The sequence below is a fragment of the Nipponia nippon genome, unplaced genomic scaffold, assembly GCF_047370975.1.
Source record: "Nipponia nippon isolate SJK-2023a ecotype South Korea unplaced genomic scaffold, ASM4737097v1 scaffold_3, whole genome shotgun sequence".
NCBI lineage: Eukaryota > Metazoa > Chordata > Aves > Pelecaniformes > Threskiornithidae > Nipponia > Nipponia nippon.
The window spans coordinates 53,387,333-53,413,826 of record NW_028262347.1 but is presented as its reverse complement, the minus strand read 5'-3'; the positions used below and the strand labels follow the sequence as shown (position 1 = coordinate 53,413,826).

Below are 26,494 nucleotides of genomic sequence, written 5' to 3'. Positions count from 1 at the left end.
ACTGAGGCATTGAAAAGTTACAGATCCAGAACTAAAGACTTTACTTGTGTAAGTAAGCTCATTCACCTAAATGAGGACTGTTGGGGTTGAGGCCAGAACTCTATCAGTATAATACTAGAAAAATATATTTAAATTACTTCACAATAATGAATTGAGTGAGAAACCTAATCCCAACAGGACTAAGATTTCCTTTTATAAGGATTAATAATATTGCATCACTAACGATGATTTTGTATTCAAAATTATTTCATGCCAGCACAAAATCATTGGAGGGGAGAAATCTCACAAGTATCCATTTTATTGCCTTATCCAGGCTCTGTGGGCTATGCATATAAAGCAGACTGTCAAACAGTTTGAAGGAACTGTTGAAGCAATACTGTGCCATCTCTGCTGTATGTTCCTCTTCCTGTTGTTGAGTGACCATTAGTAATTAATTACAGCCTACTGCCATAAAACTGTTTTTCTTTCAGTATGAGCTTGCAGTTTGACATGGGTTAAGCAGCTCAAATGCCAACCCAAAGGAATCCTAAAAAGGGAAAGCAGGGCCACTCAGGGCAGACTTTCATGCCACTGGAGTCCCAGTAATTACATATATCACTGTGGATCCACCATCTGATATGACCTTGTCCTTTCTCTGCTCAGGTGAGAAGATGAGGGCACTCTTTGCTCCTACAGTCATAGGCTTGCACCAGGCAGGAGCTCTGCCAGGGCTGGTCATCTCCTAATGGGTGCAGGAGCTCATCTCAAGGGGATACGATGGCTGAGCAAGGATTTAGTATCACTTCTCCCAGTTCCATTCTTGTTACCCTCTTCCATACTATTAGAAGGGAACTACCACCCCTTGTATCTAGCCGCATGGCCAGGTGTTACATGATTGAATAAGAAAATAAATATGGATACCAGATGATTTGGGGCAGCTAGGCAGAAGGGGGAATGGGAGTAGCTGCTATACAAACCTTACAATTTCAAGTATTATGACAAATCTTGAAAATTTCCATTTTCATAATGGTAAGGGGTCTGTTCTTCCACGTCTTGAGTTACTTGCTTTTGCTTTCTCCATTCCCTTCTCTGTACTTCACTGTTTTGACTGGTAGCACCATACATTTTCTTTGGACTTACAAAAGTTTCATTGTTCATCTCTGTTTCTTCAGCTAGTTCATCCTGATCAATTATGCCACATTTCTCTTCATTGAGGTTTTCAGGGTCAGCCCATTCCTGCTTCTCCCCAGAAGCAAAGACAGCGTAGAATATCACTCCACTGTAATGCACCAGGGCTGCGATCAGAAAGACGTTTTGCCATTCTTCCCGGGTCTGAAAGAATGGTGCAGGTCGCATTAAGTTTGCAGTAAAAAGAAATATTGCTCTCTCAATTAGGCCATGAATTAGCACGTATTGAACAATAACCGTGATCACTGTTTGGTTCCTGATGTTACAGATAGAAAAATTCATGAGAGTCATTGTGAAGATTCTTTTTTTTTCATAACAATGGCTAATAAAATAAAACATGGGATGTTTTTTTTTCTCACAGTGCAGTTCCTCTCTTGCATGTGAAATATTCATGGAGTTGAAAATGCAGGGATTTCTCTAACAGCTAAGTTAATCTTATGGTAGATCAGTGATGGCTTAGGAACCCTATCAGGGATGTGTTGTAGAGGAGTTTCCCAAGTCCTATAAGCATTACCCAGTAGTACAGAGATATTGCAGAGACCTGGCCTCAGGTGGTATAAAATAATATCTCCCTACACAGATAGTTTATAATAGCTGAGAATCTGGCCCCTGTGGTATTGCAAAAGTGAATGTTTAAAACAAACAACAACAGAAAACAGCTGCAGAGATCAATGATGAAATGGAGTTCCCAGGAACCTTTGAAATGTCTTAACTTTTGTTGCATTACCTAATCCTTTTCCTAGAAAACATGGAGAAATGTTACCTTATGTTTTGTCATTGCACCAACAATGAGTGGGCACACCATGCCTGACAGCGTCCCCACACCGTTGGAGATTCCCATCAGAATGCTGGCGTAACGTGGGGCTATGTCTAAGTGATTCACGTTGAATCCTACAACAAATGAGAGACAACAGTCAACTATACAGCTTTGCGCTACCAGGTCAGCAGGGTTTTCTACAGCCATCCTGGCTGAAAAAGCCTGATAAAGGTAGGAAACACCATTACCATGTATATGAGAAAGAAGGGTAGTATTTTCCTGGTGATAAAGATGGAAGATATGTTGCAACTCTATTCTTCTTCAAAACCTCTTTTTTCCCCACCTATGGGGATCATGTTGTATAGAAAATATAGTTTGTTTTGACCTCATTCAAAGTATCAGTGCTTCCCATCTTATACTGAAACAATGCACTCAGCAAACATTTTTAATTAAGGAATGAATACCTCATGTTTGTCAAATATCTGATATCTTTTTATTTAGGTGGTAGTGTTTTTTAATACATGTTTTCTGGTACTTTAAGTAGCAGTTTAACAACATGATAAAAAACCAGAATATAAACCAGTAGGAAAAATATTTACCCTTACTGTAGCATATCTTCTGGGTACATATTTTATTAAGATATAAAAACAAAATAGTAAAAGCCAGCTCAGATAATTATCTTGCTTTAGGTAATGAAAATTAGTCATATGAGCTATGGGTGATCACAAGAAAGGATGATGAATTCCAAGTCCATGGGACTAAGTACAGTAAAAAGTTGAGTACTGGGAAAATCCTGCAATAAAAATTGATTGATAGAAATGGCCTGCTATGAAAGCACCTCATAACTGAGTAGCAAAACTACTTTCCATCTGCATAACCCTGAAACAACTGAAGACCAGCAGTTATTTTGCTCGTCAATTTTGCTCAATAGGTCCATCTTCTTGGCAGTCTGCTAGCTGATGGCCTTCCATAACAAAAAGGGTTTTTTTAATAATGATGGCACTGGTGGAGCTACAAGAGTCAGTCTGAGACTGGCGAGACCCATGAAAGTGTTAGAAACAGCCATTCTGGAGAACGGTTCGTTATAGGACACAACAGAGAGAGGACTGACCTAGAAAGCAGAAACTGGCAGCTAGGGCTGGGAGCGGGGTTGCAACTGATAGCCTTTGAGCAACTATTCATTCCAGAGTAATTCTCTCTTTTTCCTTTTAGGGATACTGTATATGCAAGAAGAAAAGGTGGCTGACACTGTAAAAGTATATTAGAAAATAACAGCACAAAGCTGATGTAAACTGGAATCAATAAAGAGCAGGTTCTTTCAAAGCTTCAAGTTCAATGTGTGACACGTTTCATAGAAAATGAAGTAAATCATTTCTGATATAGGAAGAAATAGGAAATACCCCATAAGCAGCCACATTAAGAGGAAACAGAATAATAGAAACGATGACAGTAACAACAGTGAGGATAATAACATCACTTTTATCACTAATAGTAAAACCAATAATAAGATTAATTCTTACCTGAAATTGCAAAGCCACTGAAGCCTACTGCTAACACCAAAAAGGAAATAGCCACGCCTTTTGTATGAGAATAGCCAACCACCAAAAGCAAGGTTGCTTCCATCCCAAAGCCTTCAAATTAAACACATAGGAATAAATTACATTTGAATTACTATTGGTTACAGAGATACCAATAAGGTCTAGCCAGTATAGCAACTTAAAATGAGACAAAATTCTTTCATATTTTACAGCTATTCTTGAACATACTTGGCATCTTTGTGGATTCACAGAAACATTTGAATATTTATTGTTTGAGAATATACTTTTTTCTCCTCATTGCTATGTAAACGACCCAAGCAATTGATGACATTAACTCACTGAGCAGCACAGGGAAACAATGAGAAAGTGACAGTGGAAAGCACTGAAAAATTCACAAACACACAAACATGGTAGGGAAAGGAGAAAAATACTTCTTGCCTTAATTTTCTTATGGTTGTAGTGATTTGAGATACTCTTGGCAAATGGAGCACAAGAGCATTTTTCAGACAAGTGTGCCACCAACACAATAAGACAGCCCTGAATATCACTGGGAACTTCCAGTCTCTGCCATTACTGCAAATTAACATTTTCTAGTATGTAACATTACAGTCCTTCCGTTTATTTTTTTTGAATGACAATGAAAACAGGCCCTGAAAACACAATGACTTTGAGAATCCTTTGTGAAGATGCATAGCCAAGCTGCATGGCATCTCCAACTGCAGGCGTCTCTATTTCAGGCAGCCTGTGCCTTCCATAAATAATGTAAGCCAGGAACTGGCAGAGGAGAGCAACTCCACAGGCTATCTGGCTTGAAATTTTTGCTCTAATTTAGTATCTTCCTTACATGTAGATGTCATTGATTTTTCAGTTCAGTGACTGAACTGGGAACAAACTATTTTGTGCTGAGTAAAATGAGTCTGTCTGTCCCTTGTCTTTTTTTTTACCTAACCCTCCCAGCCTAAACTTGCCAGTGGGTTCTGCTGGAAGTGGCACATGGGAACATGGCCAGTTATTGCAAGGCTGTATCCACTGCTAAAGGATCTCTCCAGCACCACGGTACATGGCTACCTTTGTCTGTTCAAGGTTGCAGGATGAGGCCTATTTGATCACACTAATCTTCTGGGCCAATCCCTATTGCCCTTTTAATTATTAACCAGGCTTCTTGCCTCCTCCCTTTTTAAAGGCACACTTATATGAGTAAGGATTTATACTTATACCATGAGGACATCTAACATCAGCTCTCCATTAAATGCTTCAGATTAACTAGCTGCAAATGCAATCTAGAGTAATTTGTCTCTTGTTACAATTAAACATGGACCAAACTATGATATTTGCATCAGCTGCAGCACACAATTGAAATACTGTATTTTCAGAATCCAATAGTACCTCCACAATTCATGACCTTCCTTACAGTGGTAGTGGTTAAAATCTTCCTGCTCCGTAAGAAGTCAGCTAGCTGCCCTCCAATGGGTACGATGATTGTCATGACCATGTGAGGAACTGCCGACAAAAGGCCAACCTGCAATTAGACAAATGAGTGCTTACTGCTCATGTCCTCCCTCAGGATTTGGGGGGAAAAGAATAGGAATCATACCTTTTCTTCACCTTTTCCACGCCCCCACCCCCACTGGACACATTTTTATCCTGGATCCTTGTGTGGGAGGATTGCAGACCTTTCCTCTAACAGAACCTGCAACCAAGACCTAGGTGACCTTAGGATGGACTGACCTCAGGATGGAGACTCCACAACCTCTCTTGGCAAGCTGTTCAAGTGCTCAGCATGAAAAAGTGTTTCCTGATGTTCAGATGAGACCTCCTGCATTTCAGAATGTGTTCATTGCCTCTGGTCCTGTCACTGGGCAACTCTAGCATTTATGAAAGGCAATTCAGAATAAACAAACCTATTTTGTCTTAATACCCCTGTTCTTCATCTCCATGCTGTGCTTGGGCATTCAGAGTGTCATTGCTACAACAGCATTGCAGAACCTGGACACACTGGTGTTCCCAGACCACACAGATAACGATGTTGTTTGTTATCAGTTTGCAGGATTACACTTGCTTGAAAATAATTTACAATACAGCAAGTAGTTTTTTTAAAGCAATGTTGGGAAAACTTTTCTGGAACAAATATTCTGAAGTCCTCATTCATGCTCTGAAGAGGGAGTGTAACAATACTGGCTTTAATGGAGCGGCAGTGGCAGGGAATATCAATCCATACAGAATTTGACCCCTCATTGTCAATGAAAAGTAATGAAATAAAAAAAAAAAAAGAAGAGGATAAAAATTACCTGGCAAGTAATGCTAAACTGTCAGCACTAAACAAAATGTGCATTTCTATTTACTTACATTGTGGTTTTCATGATATACATTTTTCTTAATCAACTCTTTCCCAAAACAACTTTTCAGTTCTTTCCTTTTGCTAATAATTTGATGCTAGCAAGCTTTTATTTCTACCAGATCACCAGAAGTATGTCATCCCAACTACTGTGAATAATCTACTATAATGACTCCAGAGAGATCTGGAGATCTTCAAGCACACTGCATCTCCTAGGGTGAGGTCTGAAGGTCACTGCTTCATCTCAGACATTTACCTTGCTTATTGCAAACCCAAAGACTTCTTCAAAATAAGCAGGCTGACTTATAAGGAGCAAATAGAAGGTCCAGCTTCTGCAAAAGTTTGCCACGATGATTGCATAAACTGGCATTGAAGTGAAAAATCTCTTCCAGGGAGTACTAAATTTCTAGGAACAAAAACCAAAAAACAAAAAGTTGAAGAGCATTTTTGAGTAGGCAGAAGGAAGAATTAAGAGCCTGGTATCTTTTAGTATCTGGACTATCCAGTACATTGCATCCAATTTACACTGCAAATCACTTACAGTGCAAGTGAAAGATATCTCCTGGATTACTGGCAAAAGACAACTAGAGAAACTTTCTTAGAATAGTTAGGATTTTTAAGATGACTACTGTACTATTATTGCTCTACTTACTGAAATTACACAATGTCTTCTGGAATCCTGCTGTTGGGATAACAGGATCAATAACAGAATCAAAGAAAACTAGAGAAAATGTTGTGCCATTCCCCACTTTTTGGCATGATGCAGTTTGAGACATTCCACTGAAAGTATTGTGAAAAAAGGATTATCCAAGCTAAGAAATATGTGGTAATGCAGCAACAGGCAGCTACCTGCTTCAACCCAATTCATTTCATTCAGCAAAAAAGTCTATGGTAGAGGATTTAATTTTTATAACTTTCTTTTGGCATTTCCAGTTTCTATTTACGCCTCAATACAGCAGAAACAAAAAACACTTCCGAGCCCTATTCATTTATAATACAATTCAAATCAGAAGCTGAAATATGTAACTATGGTGATATACAGTGACATTCTTCTTTTTTGTTTTGTTTTTTTTTTAAATGGCAGTTCTGTTCTACAGGCAACCATATGCCTGTGATTGTGTGTGAACACATGGTGGTGGTTCTAGTGTCCTCTGCAGTAAACCCACTGTACAGCAAAGGGAAAACCATGACCTGGAATGAGTGTGTGTGTCTCCAGCCAAGACTTGAGTGACTTCAGCCAAACTTCAGGAGCATGGCCAAAAGGAGAGTCTGGTACTTTATACTCTCAGAAAGGCTATTACACAAAACATGTAGAGAAAAGAGTTTGGAGTTATTTTGCTCCAGAATGTTCTAGAGTAAAAGCCAAGAAGGAACAGTTTATCAAGAAACAGCTTTATTTTTTACCACTAGCAAAAATGAGTTACCTAAGAAAATGGAGAGAAGTGTGATGGGAAAATAGATTTTAGTTTTAAGTTTCCAGGATCTTCCAGGATCCTCTCAGAGAGAGGAGAGCAGTCTTAAAACAATGAGCTAAGCTGCTGTGAGAGTGAGCAGGGCAGACACCCTGTCCTTAAGATTTCAGAATTTCAGTCATCCTTAATAAGAGCTCAAAAGGCAGCTGGATAATTTAACATCTGCAGCCAGTTTCTTATTTAGGTATTTCAATTAATAATTTTTTAGAACAAACATGATAGTTACTCAACAGCAGGAGATCAGAGTGCGTGGTTCCCCCTCTCTCCCCAGTCCCTTCCCCCCCCTAGATCAGGGAGGCCCTATAAACTGAGAGCTGAAACAGCACTATGCGTTTTGCCTCTAGCTACTCATCCTGTCCAGCTGCATGAGCCTGATTCTGTAGTTTTCATAAAAGGAAAAGCCCCTAAACATCAACAGCAAACTGTTCCGCTGCTCTTATGCAGCTAATAGTATCCATCCAGTCATACACTGATTTTGTGTAAAGAGCTCACAAATTACAGCCAGAAACCCTTTTTTACTTACACTTGCACTAGCTAGGCTGGCTCCTTCTCCGATACTTGTTTCTATATATACCCTTTCTTCATTGGTTATTGTTGGATGTGCAGCAGGGCTTTCATAGGCATGAAGCAGCCAGAACATGTACCAAACAATCCCAAACATTCCTGGAGAGGCAGGAAAAGCAACGCTCGGTTTTAAAAAACAATAAAGCCACACTTCAGTATCTACAGGCCCTGAAGTTTGTTCCAAGAGCCAATTAAACAAAATCTGTGCATAAAATATGCCCAGGGAAGTAAGAAAATATGATAACTAACTCTGTGTATATTGTATGCCTGCTTGCAAAGCGCTTGAGCATTTTGTCACTTGTATTATGTGATATGCATGAGGCGGAGAACAGGCAGAAGCAAAGCTTTATGTGGGACCTGGGGAAGGAAAAACGCAGACCGGTCATAACATGGTCACAGTCTGCATAAAAGAACTTCACAATCAGATTGCAATGGCAAATCTTATGGTGCATTCTGTGTCTTCAGAGAAAACCCATCTTAACTGGTTTGCTGATGTGCCAGGCCACGTTTGAGCCCGCTCTGCCATGTACCACAGGGGAAAGCACAAGGCACCACAGATCAGCCATGAGGCTGTACCTGTGTGATGGGACCACTCTGTAAAGATGGCACTGCTTTTACCGAGGGTGGGCAGCATGGGGCAGTCGTCTCAGGGCAGAAGGTTTCAGAGGCATTTGGCTCCCCATCAGCAGCATATGCTGTAGCATTCGCTGTTAGTGTGTGCTCTGGGACATGTATCACATATTTGTGCTACAGAGCAACCTTTGCAACTGCATCCAACCCTGTCACTGGGTGACCATGGGCTGTAGCCTGGTCATTACAATTTTAAAACATTTTACAACAGATGGTTACAAAATAAAAGCTTTCAGAAGCTGCAATAAGTAGGGAATAAATTGGAATACCCATTTGCAACCTCTTGATTCACTAGAACAACTTTGATCCATGCTTGTTACACAAGTTTAACAAAACTGCTGGCAGTACCAGTCTAGTCGCAGAGATCCTTTATGTTAAGCAACTCACCATAAATATAAAAGACTGATGACCATCCTATATACTGTACCAGCACACCTGCCAGTGGCATGGCAACCACCGCACCTGCATAAGACCCTGAGGAGAAAAAGGATTAAGAAAACATGTCAGCTATGACTATGCACTCCAGTGCAGGTGCTCACGGGGGCAGAACTGGAGGGACACCTCTGGCTGATTGGCACCATGATTTGTTGTGAACATGGGGAACAGGATGGCTACTGAAAAATTTAGCTTGGGGTGGTGGGAAGGACTAGCCCTCACTGGTGTGCGATCACGAATCTCATTTTGCATCTAGAAGCGCTGTGCCCTGTAGGTAAATGGGATTTGCAAAGCTGAAACTGATGGTAAACCACCATGCAGGCGTAAGCTGTATGCACTGAAGTGGGGAATCCCACCTAACCCCGTGACATATAAGGTGAACTCCAGAGAAGCTAATGGCCCAAATTTCTGAAGCCTTCTTGGTGTCCAGAAATCCTGATGGTTGCAGATATGCCGGGAGGGTCTTGTCGTGGCTCTAGCCATGTGGCCGTACAAGTGCTGCTAGCGAAGGGGTTGTTCAGGACAACCCTGAGTCTGTTTAACCATGTTTAGTTCATATCAGCAGCATGAACAAACAGCTGGAATAAATAGGCAAAAGTTGACAGGGAAAAAAAGGATAACAAAGTGGTCTGTGCCAAGGTTTCTGATTGGGAAATATATAATACTGGTGAAATATATTTCTGAGTGACTTGTAGAAAGAGCTGAGTATTTAAGTGCTTGGAAAGGAATTTCTATGAAGACCCTAGGGAGAATTCATGCAATCTGGACACTTGGTTTCAGAGCAAGACAGTGCCAACGGCTTCACATGCAAGAAGTGTTGCTTTGAATTATTCTAGGACATGAGATACTTGTGGTTTTGAGAGTATTACATGCTTTGTTAATGAACATTTGTTAATGCTCTACTCATTAGCAAATACTTCTCTGCAATGGTTCACAGTGACCCATCTCCCTCGTCTCTGTGTAATTCATTTTTCCTAGAGCAACAGCAAAGCCCCAGGCAAGAATACAGTCAGAAAAAACAGAAGCCTGGTTAACATGGAGTTTCCTAATTTTTCCACTGTTCTTGTGCACCTTTCAAGTGCAAGAATTGGTGATCTGCAGCCACTAAAATGGGTGCTGAGCTGCAGGATGGATCTTTCTCTACCTGGTGCTACGATTTCAAGGAGAAAGCATTGAGGGTGGAGAGGCTTCTTTGGTCTGTTCTACAGAAAATGGAACCATCTAAATAATCACTGAATCCTGGAGTCATTTGCAGTAAAAATAAAATTCCCATAATATGAAAAGCTGCTTTTTGTTTTCTCGTGTTTCACTCCTCCCTTTACCCTTTCTCCTGTATTTTAGTGCTGTATTTTCCCTAGCCTTTCAGTTCCACTGCTGATGGACAGACTGTTTTTTCCTGTGAATTTACCTTTTCTATTGAATATTGTCTCTCAGACATTCATCTTCAGCTGGCTTTACCCCACCACCTTCATTTATTTTCACTATTTTCTCTTCCACCTTTCCCAACTGCTTACTCTTCAAAGTCCTACTATTTCTGATTTTTCTTCAGTGTTTTTAGACATCCACTCACCATTCCAATTACCCTGTTACAAATGGGAAGGGACACACCAAATACAGATGATAAGGGTGTCTTAGAGGATGGGAAATGACAGAGTGAGTTAACAAGCAGGGCCTTTTCCTTCACTGCCAACACAGTGCATTTGAAATTACAGCAGAACCATTCCTGCTCTGCACTCTGCATGTCTGGACCTTTTAGGGTACAAAAGCAGAGTACATTTGGATTATGCCTTATCTTCCTTACATTTAGCCATCTACCTAAATCCAACCTGGAGCTGGTAAGGAGATACTAATATCCACAGTTTTCCCTGGAATTAGCAGATAATTGAAGATTGCAGGGTTACCAGAAGAAGACGACAACATTAGGTAGGAGAGTGTATGAGGGGGGGGACAGCTCAAACTAGACCTTGGGAAAGGGCCAGACAGTTATAACACTCACAGTACTCTTTTCCGGCAAGAACCTGTGGTAGCACAGAGTGACCTGTGGCACCTCTTTTCGGAAACTGCTACCCAGAGGATGGAATTAAAAGAAGGAGGAAAAAAAATAAAAAAGCATTTCCTCTTCATTAGTGTGGCTGTAAGCAAAAAGAGGGTATCTATCTTCCTTGAAGAACAACGTGTAAAACCTTAGTATTTTTCCTGCTCCCTGCTTCATAACAAGGTTTAAGGCTCTTGCCAAAGGCTAGAAACATTCCAAAGGGGATGAGAGTTTGATTTCTCCCATCTTTCCACTGGGTTCCTCTCCTCAAAGTCTTCTGAAATTTCCCACAAGCCATCTTCCAGAAGGCCAGCTGTCAGCATTGGAAAAGGACCCAGAGAAGTGAGCAAAGTACAAGCCTGATCATAATTCAAAACAGAATAAAGCAGAACAGCCAGTGGCAACAAGTTATATCACCTCCGCTGCAGTATATTGAGCAGCCAGCCTAAAGTACTCAAGTCCTTTCAAAATTATTTTTTAAATGTATGCTTGATTAGGAAAGTCAATTCAATATGTATAATAAATGGAATCCCTAAAGATGGAGCAAATGAAAAAAAACAAAAGGTGTGATTTCTCTCATCTGACACCTCTAGACCCATTTTAGTTTACTATGAGAGTCATTCTGAGGGCTGGCTTTAAATGATAAAATGGTGACAAAAAAGACTCTCAGGTTCCTGAGCTCAGAGTACAAGCCAAATGGGTATGTGGGCAGGTACAGCAAAGGGCAGAGTGTTTGCATTTCTCTTTTAAATCATTAAATGAATAAAATATGTCAAATAGGAACATGTACTTATGTAAATCGTATAAGCATATCAACTTACCACAGAACGATGTGGTGGCCAACCTGCTTCTCTCCAGTGGAGGAGCCCACTTACTCCACATCCCGTGGCAGGCTGGGTAGGTGACGCCCTGGCAGACATTTCACACATCATGTGATTTACTTTCACTGCATTCCTACTTCAAGCAGTTGCTGATACTGTCCAGCCTGTCTAGCTGTTTGTGACCGTGGAATGATGTAGGAAAGGTTAGGTAAACCTGGAAGAGCTCTGTTGTTTGGGTATGAAGATGTCAAACTAATTTGGGTAATCACTTAAATGGTAATGTGTTCTGGGGTAAAAACACTGTTTAGTACATGCAGTGGATGGCACAAGGAAACTGAAATAGCTCAACCTGCAGCACCAGAAACCTAAACTTTTTATTTCCTTTCAAGTAAACTTAAAAATATAAATCGCTATGATTAAAAAAATGTCATCCTAAAAAGGAGCAACAAGTAAAAATGTAGATTGATCAGAAAACCTGACCAAAAGATCTTATGACTTTTTAGAGCCAACTCTCCAAAACCAAATGATAATGAAAGCACCAAAATGGTGAGTGTTCCTACCTCCACCAGACCTTGCAGAATCCTTACAAACATCACACAGCCATAATGCACTCTTGCTGCAGAAGGGATGAACATGTTCAGTGTAGATGTTAGAAAGATAGCTGCTCCAAATACCCTATGGAAAAAGATAACATGAAAAGGAATGCACTTATTGTCTACTTTACAGAAGCAAAGCTGCTCTCAGGTACAGTTGCAGAGACAATCACCTCACATACCACCATCTCACCAACCCAAATATTTGTAAAGTCCCCTTATTGGCAAAAGGGGGTAAATCCCCATATGGTCAATACATTTTCTTCTCTGAATGGAACAGAAGTTTTATACATACTTAAACAAAGGTGCTGGATTTTAATTTGTATCATCAGAGGAACAGACATGGGTGTTGGTACTTGAGGCTAAGCTGTTTATATGTGTCCTCACCTGAGAGAGCAACAAAGCTGGTGAATGGTCTAGAGAACAAGTCCTGTGAGGAGCAGCTGAGGGAACTGGGGTTGTTTAGCCTGGAGAAAAGGAGGCTCAGGGGAGACCTTATCACTCTCTACAACTACCTGAAAGGAGGTTGTGATGAGGTGGAGGTCAGTCTCTTTTCCCAAGTGGCAAACAATAGGACGAGAGGAAATGGCTTCAGGTTGCACCAGGGGAGGTTTAGGTTGGATATTAGGAAAAATTTCTTCACCAAAAGGGTTGTCAAGCACTGGAACAGGCTGCCCAGAGAAGTGGTTGAGTCTCCATCCCTGGAGGGATTTAGAAGATGTGTAAACGTGGTGCTTAGGGACATAGTTTAGGGGTGAACTTGGCAGTGTTAGGTTTACAGTTCTTTTCCAACCTAAATGATCTTATGATTCTCTGATTAGTAAGAATGAGCTGTACTTAACTGATTAGGGTTCATATATCTGAAGCCTCAGGCTTCCTTTCTGTGTGACGAAAGGGGTTCAATAGCTGTGTCATGCACTCTCAATATCAAGGGTTCATTCCCTCAGCATCTGTAGAAGCTGATATACATGAGGATCCCCTTTAAGATCCTGTTACAGCACTGAAAAACTGGCAGTAGGAGTTCTCCACAACTGCCAAGCACCATTTAAATTGAATGGATTACTGCTAATCCTCAGTAGTTTACTGTCTTCTTTGAGTTGTCTGCAATTCAAAGCAACCATGCATGGCTCTCTGCAGACTTCTTTTGTGGGGGAGATCTTTCATTCTGCAGATAGAAAGTTGCAGCAGTTGGTGGCCCTGGGGACCACAGCATTTAGGAGATGGGAGGTCAGCCCAAAGCTGCCCCATCTTGCTCCAAGACTCAAGGTGACACCCTGAGAATAAAGCAGTCCGTTTTGTCAAAGGCCCTCAACTCCTAGCTACACTGATGTTAGCTAGCAGCACGCTGCTATTAGTGGACCATCACTCATGTTCCTTTTTCAAACTACTGAAATTCAGTGATGTTTAACAAGTTTTGAATTGTCTTGTTATGCATGTGGCATTTCAAAAAGACAGATTAAGCTTCATTTTGATATACAAATGATATTAGACAGATATTTGATCTGAAATCATATAATTTGGACAACAGCAGTATTTCTCTCCCTTTTGATTTTTCTGCCAAAGACATACACAGGTCTTATTATGCATAGCTGTTTATCATGCTCCACTTCAAAATATTTAAAAACTTTTAAAACCTTTTGTTGCCATTCTTTTCTTCTTTTTTTCTTAAATAAGGATTTCAATTGTTTCCATTTCAGTCTCTTTTGAAAACTTATTCACAGGAAATGTATGTCACCTCAATTTTTTAATCTAGGCTTATTATTCACAGTAGGATTAATGGTGGTATTATAGCATGAAGAATCTACAGTCAGAGATCAACACTGTTTTATCTAAATTCTGTACACCTATTGACAAAAACAACAGTCCATGCCTAGAAAGCTCATAATCTGAATGACAAGAAAGAACTTAACAGATGAACACAAAAGCAAAGAGGCTGGGTAGGCTGGCAGAGGGAAGTGACAAAGGAACGGATTTATATTTCATAGAATCATAGAATCATTTAGAAAGTGGTCTGAAAATCTGAACTGGAATACAAAGCCTATGATCATATCTTGACATTTAGGAGACTGCTTTCAAAGCCAAGTAAACATTTAGCTGAGAAATAAGTATTAGCTCTCTGTTATGATTGGGGAAGGAAAGAGTTTTGCACCTTTCTTCCTTGCCACTAATAGAAATATCAGGTCTGTTATCATATCACTATTGACAGTCTTGGGGAATTACAGCAAATTATGTAAATGAATAAGTACGTGAAAGAATAAGCCATAAGAAAGAGAACATATTTAATTATCCAAACAGCTAGCTCTGAAGACTGAGTTTCCAATCTCTGCTACTTCATTTAGCATGAAATCCTAATATGCCTAGGTTGTAAATGCATCGTTTCTACTGAGTTAGAACCAGTCACACTTCTGCTACTATTTAAGAGGGTGAGTAGTGTTTCCAAAAAGAGCCAGCATCTTTCAAGCAGTTCACTGCCATTTATCCCAAAGATGTTGGTCACCACCATGACTAAAAATATCCCAGTTCTGTTCAATTCATTCGCATATTCTTCTCTCCTCACTGCTGTGATCCCCACCCAGCTGCCACTTTGGTATCCAAACAGACTTCTTCAGTGATGGACTCCTCTGCCCAGCAGGGTGCTGTTACTGAAAACCAATATCAGGAGGTGCCGTATGTTTCACGTATCCTTGTTGCCACCAAACAATGATGAAACTATGTTTGGATGCATGTTTGAGGATAAGCAGCAAGTTAAAGGGATATTGTCACTAAATGATTCATGAACTTCTTGGTGGAATGCAGACCTACACAAATTTGGATGAATGTATAAAGCAAATTACGTGGTGTTAGATGGTTTTGGTGCAAAACCATAAAGCACTCAATATTTCCAGCTGTTCTGAGATCCATTTGAATCCCTCATTATTACAGATAACTATTTGCATTAGAGAAGTGCCTGGGGCAGGGGCGTCCATGTATGTTCAAGGTTGCACAGTGCTGAGCAGGATTTAAACAGGTGACAAAAGAGTCTGTACCTAAATCTATAATGTCAATAATAGGATAAAATAATACATCTCATTGCCAGAGTGCAGCTGGGACAAAAGAAAACATTTTTCTTACTAGGAGGGGTGGGTTCACGGACTGGCCCCAGATCTCCTGGCTTCCTGCCCTGTGTCTTGGCAAGTAACCCCTCTGAAAGAGAAACTGGGCACCACTGGTGAATGTACCCAAGCTGAAATTGGTTGGGTAAACAAGGAATAAAGGAAAAATTTGGTGTTAGCCAGACCCATGAATCCTATTGCCACAAACAGAAATTCTCTTTGAGCCCAGCCTTTGGGATATTGTTGCTCCTCAGCAAATCCTACTCCTAAATCCAATTATGATAGTCAAATCCATAATTTTATGTTGTGTTATAGTATTAGGTTGAGTCTGAAAGTCTCATGGGGACAGAAATATAGCTTTCTGTGCATATGTACAACACATACCTAAGGAAGTAGTCAGCTGACAGAATACATTGAGTTACAGTGTAAACATGGTTGATTTTACTGTTTGCATGAAAATTAAGGAAAGAAAAGCCAAATTAATAATATGCTCAATTATTCACCCATCTGTGTTTTGGGGCCCTTCTGGTGCAAAAGCTGGTGGCAAGACTAAAAAGGCTGGAGAAATTATTAAACTTAGCTAATTCATTTGGCTTATTAAGCAGATGGAAAAATACTCTGCTTAGGCACTTTTGCATGGTAAAGAAATTAATAATTGAGGATGCTAGTAGTTTTGAAGAAGCAGTGCAAACTGAACTCTGAGTAACTTCTGGCTATGGACAGAGGGGAGTTGGGACTGATATTCTGGGCAATTCAATGGGATGACTCTGTCCTGGAGTCATTTCCATAAGGGCATATGGGTGGGAAGAATTCCCAGGCAGTCGTGTAACCCCTATAGCTCTTTGCAGAATGCAGAGAGCAAAATACTTTGATTTGGGGCAAAACAATATATAACTCGTCTTAAAGACCTTTTCCAATCCTGCAAGTGTTTGTAGATAAGTCATGTCTTGTTTGCAGAGAATGAAATGAGTACCAACTGTCTTTTTTATCTGTAGATCCCAAATGCCCTTAACATGCACATCTCATGAGCTCATTCACAACCAGCTGTCTTCAGACAATCTCCCTCTCTCTGTTGTGATCATATTGCAAGTTCTGAAGACTTTTTGAAGTAAAGCCCAAAACCAAAGTTAGCTTTGGCAAAATTAGCTACTTTTCTTACTTTCGTTTTCAAAAGCAGTTTAATTAAAAAAAAAAAAAATCAGCCCAGTTGAATTAAAAAAAAAAAAAAGAGCATGGAAGAAATCTGTATAAATGCTCAGAGTTCACCAAACAGAAATCATGAAGATCTATTAGAAATTCTAGGCAATCCAGATTACAGACAGTCAGTACTGTGTCCAGCTGTGGCAAGGATATCCATGTGCATGAGGATGGATTTGTGTCTTTAGAACATAAATAGTTCTGTAATTCCTACATGCCCAGCTTCAGTCCACAGGGAACTTTTAAAGGAGAAAAGTCAAATTTTGTTGGAATTTTTTTGTTTGGTGTTGAGTTAAAAAGCACTATGCAACTTCTGAAAGACAAATGCTACAATCATTGTTTGAAGCATTAGGTGTGATTTTCCTAACACTCTCCATAAAGCATTATTGTTTAGAGAAGAAATGTGGAAATATTTGAGATGAACAAGCTAAATTGGCAGAACCAGCAATAGACCCGTAATGGAAATCTGGTCCCATTTTTGGTTATAGACTAAACACTGCATATTCCATTTCAGATGTGTATTCCTGAAACACATTAATTCACTATTTTGGTAATCATCATTTAACCAGTGTAACAACACAGTCATCAGTCTGTAAAGCTTAATTCTTTTGATTATTGTTTTCTCACCTGTTAGCAGCCAATTTGTTTGAGATGAACCCTCCTGGAATTTGTGTCACAATGTAACCCCAGAAAAAAGAGCCATGAATGAGTCCCACTGTCTCTGGATCCCAGTTGAATTGGGCTTTCTGTAAAAGAAAGAGAAAAAATGCTGTAAGATGAAGCATACTTATTGTAAGATAACCACTGTTTGGAAGTCACTCATCCTCCAAATCAAGGCAATCTCTTTACACCGGTGTTGCTGAGCTTGAATACCCCCAGTTAAGGCAAAAGGATGTTGTATTGCCATGTGAGATTACCACTTTTGCTCTTAGCTTTCAGTCAGGTGGATAGGAGGGGGAAAGGTTTCAGCCAGAGGGCAGCTAATGCTGGAGCTTCACCTTTGCCACTTGTCACTGCTTTCCCCTGGGCTGCTTAGTCCTGAAACATTGCATTGAACCTGCAGTTCCTTGGGTGCATTGTTAAAGGTTTGTAGGCATCTGCTGTGAAACACATGCCATCGACTGCAAATTTGAAAATAGCTTGGCACCTACATTCAAATACCTCTAGACAGCAATCCACATTGTCAATAACCTGTAAAAACCTGCTGCCTTATTGCCAGTGACTTCTTTAAGGTCTTGAAAGTCACCTACTGATCTGAATAGAGGGAGGGCAGTGCTACATACAGCAATTAATCATTCCTTCTGTAGCAGCATCAGAGTGCACTTCCCTGAGAGACAGTAAATAGTAAAAGCTTCTGCCACCACAACAAAATCTGTCTACAACTGAAAGATCGGGGACCAGATGGACATGCAAGTCAATTCAGTTCTCATTTCTGTTACTTACATCCTCTGTGACATTGCAAATCCTTGGATCTTACAGATTTTTAATGTGACTTAGAGACCTAAATAGGAATTAAGCCCCTACACATGTATGTGAATCCAGATTCACGTCTCTAGTTTTTATCTATGTATATAGAGTACTTCAATATGTGGCACTTCGGTATTTTGCAACGGGGTCCGCTCGGAACAGTGAAAGGAAGATGTTTTCTCACCTGCAGCTCTGGTTTTCCATTAACATAAACAGTGTTATTGTTCACCATTTCCACGATGGCAACACCCAGGTTGCACCTAATTCCAAAGGAGATGCAAAAGCCCAGACCGCTCATTATGGCAATGATGTAGCGCTTGGGCAGCCCGCAGCAGTGGCAGTCGCACGGTGCCGGCTTGCGGGTGCTTGCCTGCACGGGCCGCCCCTCTTCTGTCAGCTCAATGTGATCCTCCTCTACATTGGTGCCGTCGATTTTCCTAAACGGATGAAGAAAGAGAAAATGAAAATGCCTTACTGTCTCAGTAAAATTTGCTGAAATGTAGATGGGCAGTTACGTGCTCCAGTCAGCTGCTAAATCATTTCCTTGTGAGGCATTTGTCTCTTGGTTGTGCGATGAGTTAATGCTGAGCAGGCTTTGAAAGGTTAGCATAGCCTGCACTTTTTCATGAATGACCTCTGAAGTTTGTAAATCCAAGCCACCTAGCCAAACAGCTAGCGGGGAAAAATGTTCACAGGCTATTCATGAGCTAAATTGAGCTCTGTTGTGCTAAATTCTGCAGGTAGTTAGGAAAATATACCTATGAAGAAATTCATCATAATTTCTAATTAGACCCACTAAGCAGAGCTGGCAGTAGGTTTTAAGAAAAGGGCAAATACTGTACAAAGCATGGTTTTGCTCAGCCCAAAACTCCCTGAGAATTTGTTTTCACTAGTGAGACAAAAATCAGAGCTATACTGAAGAGGAGAAGAGGCTCTGGTGTCAAAGCACCTACTTAAGATGTAAAAGAGCCAGGCTCAGACTTTCTCTGCCTGAAGGGATTTGAAGCCACGTGTCCTCTCTTCTCTGAAACATCCTCTCACCACAAGGACTTAGGTTATTGCAAAGGGAAGCCCCGCAACTCCTTTTATTGAACATGTTGAACTTTTGTTTAAAACACTTAATATTAAATGAGATCTGAAGGAAGGCAGGGACTTTCTGGGCTGTTGATTCACCAATCCTCAGCAGCAGAGGCTGAAAAGGCATTGCCTGCATCAAATTTGGTGTGGCAACAGCAGTGCGATTGGGAGGAAACGGGAGGAAAGGGGCCAGGGATGCAAGCTCTCCCATTTACTCGGGATAGGGGCAAATGGTACCCAGCCACTTCAGCCTGTGAGAGGCTGCCCACCAGCTACCAGCTGACATGGGAGGGCAGCTCCTCCAGCTTTGCGTATCTGGCCTTTCCTTTTCCTATAAGCAATCCAGTTGAGAGATTCATATTAAACAAAATGGCACTTCCATGTCATCTGGAATTGCATGATAGCGCAATTAAAAATTAATTTGGTCTCCCAATCTGATTTGCAGATATTAACATCCTGTGCTGCAGGACCAGGAAATGTCTCTTGTAGAAGAGGTGAGGCCAGAAAGAACTGAACACGGTTAAATACTTCCTTTCCTAACATTAACTTCCAATGCCTTTTTTTTAAATGAAAAATATGAGTTTTCTGACATGCTGAAACACTTAAGCACGTGGTTAGCTGTGAATACATGACTAGCCCACTGAACACTACCCATGAGCTTAAGGTTAATACTAAAGGATGGCCTCGATCAGTAGTTAATTACAAAGCCTTTCAGTTTTGGCATTGCCCTGAATCAGTGAGCTCAGGATCAAGGTCCTTTTGTGTCTGCCATGGAGTTACTCTCAGTACTGTGAAAATATGAACAGTTACTTAATCTAAAGGAAGCTCAGCTTGCCATGTAAGTTGATGAAATGATTTCATTCACTCTTTTCTGATAAGGAGTAACTTATTTCCTTCTTTCACACATCTGGCTGAATGTGTTTGAATTCTAATGCACTTCAGTTTTCCATATAAAAATTGGCTATAAAGAAATGTTGCCAGAGCATATATGGATGGGCTACACTTGGCCAACCTACACAGCGGCTGGTTGCGTTTTTTGGGAGAACAGTGTTGGTTTAATCCAGCTTTCTCCAGTTGCTGTAAATCTAATGTACTACCCATAATCTAGCAGATAATACTCTATACTAATGGTTTTGCAAACATAGGTGGTAAGTATGGCTTGCTGGGGTGCCATATGAAATTTCACTTCCAATATGAAATTTCACTTAAAAATCTGAGCATTTCTGGCTTTACAGCTACAGGCTAACTGGTGCATCATTTACTATTTACTCCTTTTTACATTGTATCATCAAACCGTTACTCCAGCCTTATTCTAAGCAACAAGAAAAAAAAGCGTGTTACAGTCCATCACCTCACATTTCCATGAAACTTTTGGGCCAGAAGGGAACCCCAGGGATTATTTGATTTAACTCCTTGCTCAAAGCAGTGCTAACTGCAACGTTAGATCATTAGCTCATTGTCAGGCTGGAGGGAAGGCTTTGCATTAAAACAAGGTAACACAGGAAATGTGATATTACTCTGGTGTTATTGAAGGTGATTGAGATCTTATGATTCACTGACAGGGAAACAGCATTTGTTAGTGAAATGAAAGTACAGAGAGTAATGCAGTCAGGCACTTTAAAAAAAAGACACCATATATTCCATGCTCTCTATATAGGTAGGTGTAAACTGATTAAAATATCAGAAATAAAGACCTCAGGAAGTGAAAAGAGAATTGAATAATTATTTTGTAGGGCTGTTGTCATCTCAAAAGAGTTATTAACAAACCAAAAGAAGTAATTTAATTGTCTTCCTCTAACATAATCTAAGATACTGATTGAATTAAATCAAAGCACAATTCCTCAAATTTTTATACCTCTACCAGGCTCTCTATTTATTAGAGAGACATTAGACTTTAATTGGTGCATTATTTTGGGCAGCTGGCAAAGATTATACACATCATGCAAAGCCAAAACATCTATTCCAATCTGGACGTTTTCAGCTGGCTGTTTCACATAGGCATGCAAACATTCTTCTGCTCCAAATTCACTGTTAAAAGTGGTGAGTCAGGACTAGCACTATGGGCCAACAATGCCTCTGCAGAGAAATTAATTGTTTTGCTATTGTATTCAACTACGCATTAATAAGAGCAGGTTGAGGACTGATCCATGACCCCAAAATCACTCCGTGTTTTTCATACCTGCAAAGCTTAACATTAACCCCTCTGTAGCAGATTTGTCTTGGAGGAAACTGTCTTGCAATAGCAGTCCAAATGTGGAGCTGGGATGAAGCATTAGCAGGGCACACGTTCACAAAGCCAGTGTTTGACCTAGCTTTTTGGCCTTATTTTGTTGAACAGGTGTATAATGAAGGTGTGACAACTCCATGAAAAGATGAGAAATACATCTTCCAATTGATCTGTATATTTTGGTAGCACCATTGAAAATTTTCACTTGTTGTACACCAATGATATAGAAGAAAACTGCTTCAGAGCCAAGGCTCTCCTCTAATTATCTGACTAACACAGGAGAGCATTTTGCGGCATGGGAAATGTTCAGTCCTTAAATCAACCTGTCTCCTTTTTTCAGCAAACGTACAACACTTGGCAAGTAAGAAATGCTAAGCTATTTGAAGATATCTGTGCCCAAATGTCATAATAACTGTATACAAAACTTCTGTTCTTTATTGAATGACTTTGCTCTGGCATATACAGAGTTTTGGAAAAATGAAAGAAATTTCAAAAATTCCCATCAGTAATAAATAAAATCCCTAGAACACATATGTATTCACCAATCTCTATTTATGGGATTTTAGCATAGGAATTAGTTATTTCTTCAAATTATAAAGTAGGTGGACTAGAATCATACCAATTCATTTCATTTGATTAAAAACACATAGATTCTACAATAATGGGCAAAAGTTAATACTTGCCACGTGTTAGAACACATTCTAGAATAACTTTTAGCAGATATTACAGTCTTTCACAGGCAGTTGCAGCACAGTCATACACAATGTTCAGACCTCACACCTACAAATCCAGCATCAGTCACCACATGCAACAATTATTGATGATCCTGGCATAGCTTCAGAAACCTACACACTGACTACTGAAAAATATTGAAAAGCAGATACAATCTTCTGAGATCTCGTGTACTCTCTGGGGATTTGCCCAGGTGAAAATTGTCCACACCAAATCCTTCAACTGATGCATTGGTACAAAATCCCAGTACAAACAGGCAAACCCTCTTAAGTCGCTCAGTGCATCGGACCTCGCCAGCTGGTTTCTGCATGGTATTTACATGAAACACAAGCCATGTCTCAAAGGTACGCACCAGGGGACTGCATCTCACAGGTGCTGTGCTTCCAGGCTGCAGGGCAGCCCCGCAGTTTCTCCTCAGCACAGCCTCAGTGCACTGGAGGGATGCCACATGGGTGCTGCAGCGCAGCGCTGCACATGTGTATTGTGCCGTTCCACTAACACTGTTGTACAAGGGGCCTTGCACAACTCACAAGACAAGCTGAGTCTGGACACCCCACATTGTGTTCACAGTGCTGCATCATCTGTGGTGCACTAAACATTCTGTACTTGTGTGCAAAGGAAAAATTTGAGAGGAATAAGGCTATGATCCAGCACAGGCGGAGGAGCCCTGTCCAATGCAAGGGTATATCACCCAGCTTCAAGTTGCAGTTTTTAGCAGTTTAGGCTGTCTAATTCATCAAGGGGCATCTGCAGCAACCAGAGCTACACCTATCAGGGCCCAGACTACAGACAGCAGCTGTGTGACATGGCCCATACAACTTTTCGCATTAACAGTGACATTGTTGAGTTGTAAACCCACTTAGTCACTTCCCACTTCATCAATAAGCCCACAGTTGCCGTTAGCTGGTCCAAGACTCCTGAAATCCTCAGAGTAGGCAGAGTCTGAGATTTTACTTTAGTTCATGAATTTTTCTTTGACTACACTAAGTTCACAGAAGGCCCAAAGTGTTGGTGCATGCCAAAAAGCTCTGCAGGAAAAGCTTTCTTTTCTGGGAAACTTATAAGGCTTGCAGAGCCCCAGCTCTGATATTCATTTACCCAAGCCTTGAATCCTCTAAATTTGTTTTTGCTGCCCCACTGTATTTAACTAAACAAGAACAAACCCAATTTTGCATAAAAAATTATTTTTACAAAACATCTAAAACATTTTCTAAAACATCTTCTAAAATAGCACAGATGAAACCACTGGCAACAGCCTAAAAAAAGGACGCCTCTCGAGTCTCTCCGGATCAGTCCCCTTTGCCTCCCTTCCAGGATCCAGCTACACTAAAGTAACCTCCTGTGGGCAGACTCTTGTTTTGCAGCACCCACAAAATAATTTGAAGTTGCTACACACCTGTGAGGAGGCAGTAAGTTGCTTTATGCTGCTTGTGCTTTAGCACTTGAACTTGTCTGTGGACAATCGCTGTGGAGCAGCTGGTCTCTGGCAGCTGGTCTTGCCAGCCACTGGCTTCTGGATCAGCTCTGTTGTTTGCAAGGCAGAGGAAATGTGGTAGGAAGGCATAGATGCGTCATATTTACCAAAGTTAAAAGTATTTTTCTACCCACTTTGCTAGTTTTGATCCTACATCAACACATGGCAGTCAGTGAAATCACACTTGGGAGACCTAATCAAGTATGCACATTAATATCATTAATCACCTATCAAATGCTAGAAGAGAAACCAAATTCTTTGATGATTAACACCATATTAAAGCCAATTGGATTGGACCGGATGAAGAGCAAAGTCGAGGTTGCAGCTGGTACATAGACATAGGTACCGTCATGTAAAAATAGAAGTGTACGCTCTCGTATGCAGGCTAAGCTGTAGAGAATGAAGTTCAAGTTAAAAACATGCACGTTTCATTCCTTACAGAAACCTTCAAACATGACTGACTATTTCCTAAGAGACCGCTCAACTTGCATCAATTCTTACTTAGATCTGATTGCAGACATAGTAAAAAAACCTTCTATTTGGATTATTTCCTCCACTGGCTAGCGCATCTAAGTGCCTTTGCACTGGTATACATATGTTTAAAACAGAAAAGAATTAAGTCCAGCAAACTTTCATGTATCTCAACTCAGATTTGGTTTGGTTTGATTCAGTAGCTATGTTGCTGAAGTTGGATGCTAGTAGTATCAACTGTGTAGGAACCAGCATGACATCCTTGATACCTGGCTACAAGAGGAGAGCAATCTGGATAATTTAAAGTTTGCATACCATTTCCACATAGCAAACCCAGTGTACTGCCACATCACATACTCACTAAATACAAACCCTACATGTATTTGGTCAAATTGGCCAGCAGAGCCCACAGCAAAGGGAATTTATGATTGAATAAATGATTTACTTTACTTAACTTGATGCTTTAAAAGGAAAACGGAATCCCTGGAATTAATGTAGAGTATCATAAAAGTAAAAAAAGCAAAATGTCAGACTTCATCTATAATACTGTAAATGAAGAAGAGTTAAGTTGAAACTCTGTGGAACACAAATACTCTGTTCACATGGTATAGAAATAGTGTAACTGGCAATCTACCAGTGCATATTAGTAACTTCTTTAAAAGCGTACATGCTTATTTTCTTGCATATACATGCTGTAGTATAATACATGCAAATTATTATCCATTTTCTTGTGATTAAAGGTATGTTTAGATGTGCCAATATCTCGACTCAAAATAGCATTCCCAAAAGAAGGTAAAGGCATGGATATGAAAGCAAATATAATTCAGTCACTAAAAATACATTCAGTTAAAATGTTGGCCTGATCCATACAAAGATTTAAAACACTTAACACCAAGCACGCAAGAAATGCCACTGAACGCTCTGGCTCTCATCTATTGATTATACAAATAAATGTTGTCAGTGGCCATTACTAACAGCAATTATCTTCCATTTAAATGAGAAATCTCTTTCCTTTTATGAAACTGGTCATTTGTTACATCGTATTTTCATTTATAAAAGAATAAAAATCTTTCAGTTTGTTGTTTCAGAAACTGTCAGATTAAGATAAAAATCTTTAATCTTTTTTCTCTTTTTTGCTAGCAAACAGCTGCTTCTCCTTTTTCTCTTTCTAATTTGTTAGTCTCAGTAAAAACACACATACACATCTCTACTTAATACATTTTCTCTTACTGATTTGGAACAAGATTTTCAAAAAAACCTCTGTAATTTAAGATCATTAAGTCTAATTTCAAGAGTGGCATCATTTGGGAGCGTTAATTCCCATTAAATCATCAGTTTTTCTCATGCAAGCTAAACCACACAATTATTCATATTTAATTATTTAAAAGTTTTTTAATTAAAACACTTTTTCATGCTCTATTTTATAACTTAGTTTCACCTTTTTTTGTTTAATATAAATATTCTATCAGTCATCTATAGTCATATGCTGTTGTAACAGTGCTCCTTTTACGTCTTCTGTCTTGCAGCAAGGTGTCTCTCACTATCCAAACTCAGATATTAATTTTGCAACTCTAAATTCTGTTTTATGTTTATATATTTTTCTATACTTCATTTCTTTTTAATATATTGAACCAATGGACCTGTCTGGGAATTTTCTGTTGGATTTTACCTTCTCAGATTCCCCAGCGAGTCACTAACGATGTTCTTCACCTCTTCCTTTCCTGGGTTAAAAAATCTTTCCTTCAGTGAACTGAACCCTTTGAAAGGCATTTTGTCTTTCTTCTTCAGTAAATTCCTTATGTTAACAAGCATTCACTTCTGCTGTCATATTTCCTGATGCCAGCTCAGGAGCCTCCGCCGGTCCCCTCGGTGGCCTCTGCAATAACAACCAGTTGCTCAAGAAAGGAGCATGGAATAAAAAAAAAAAAAAAGTCAAAACAGATCTTCTAAAGCCAGAAAGTCAGCTGGGAAGAGCTCTGGAGCAAAACCCCCTCAGAAGCGCTCAGGGACTCGGCAGTGCACTTGCAGCAGCTCTGCCGTGCATCCGTGCAGGGTCGGGTACCTGTATGGGGGCAGCTAGTCCGGAGGCTGCAGCTGGCGAGCTGGAGGTGCTGCCGGTGGCCGATGTCCCTAGGCAGGATGCTGCTGCCTGCACCAGGGGCGAACCTCAGGCTGGCTCGCTGGGGCTCATCCTCAGTGCCTGCCTCCCTCCCTCCCTCCCCTGCCTCTTTCACGGAGAGATCCCGTGCAAGGTGGTGCTATAGTAACGGACACAATACCTGTCCTCAAGCCACTCCAGTTCATTAATAAGACCTCATCTATGGCAAGGGCAAGAAGTTTATTAAACATTTACGAGTCCTTTCTGCAGGGAGGGAATTATATTATTGCAAGCTACAATTCCCATTCACTA

The 26,494-nt window shown here is 40.3% G+C and overlaps 1 protein-coding gene across 1 annotated transcript; it reads right to left on the bottom strand.

The window, feature by feature from the left end:
- Positions 1-941: 941 nt before the first annotated feature.
- Positions 942-25,947, bottom strand: SLC17A8 (solute carrier family 17 member 8). Its single transcript, XM_009463949.2, has 12 exons — positions 25,754-25,947; positions 18,288-18,540; positions 17,264-17,382; positions 12,315-12,429; positions 11,755-11,842; positions 8,851-8,937; positions 7,793-7,932; positions 6,054-6,203; positions 4,849-4,981; positions 3,445-3,555; positions 1,931-2,058; positions 942-1,311 (listed from the first exon to the last, which is right to left on the bottom strand). Exons 1-12 carry the CDS (start codon positions 25,894-25,896, stop codon positions 973-975), a joined length of 1,806 nt encoding a protein of 601 aa, XP_009462224.2. The 5' UTR covers positions 25,897-25,947; the 3' UTR covers positions 942-972.
- Positions 25,948-26,494: the final 547 nt, after the last annotated feature.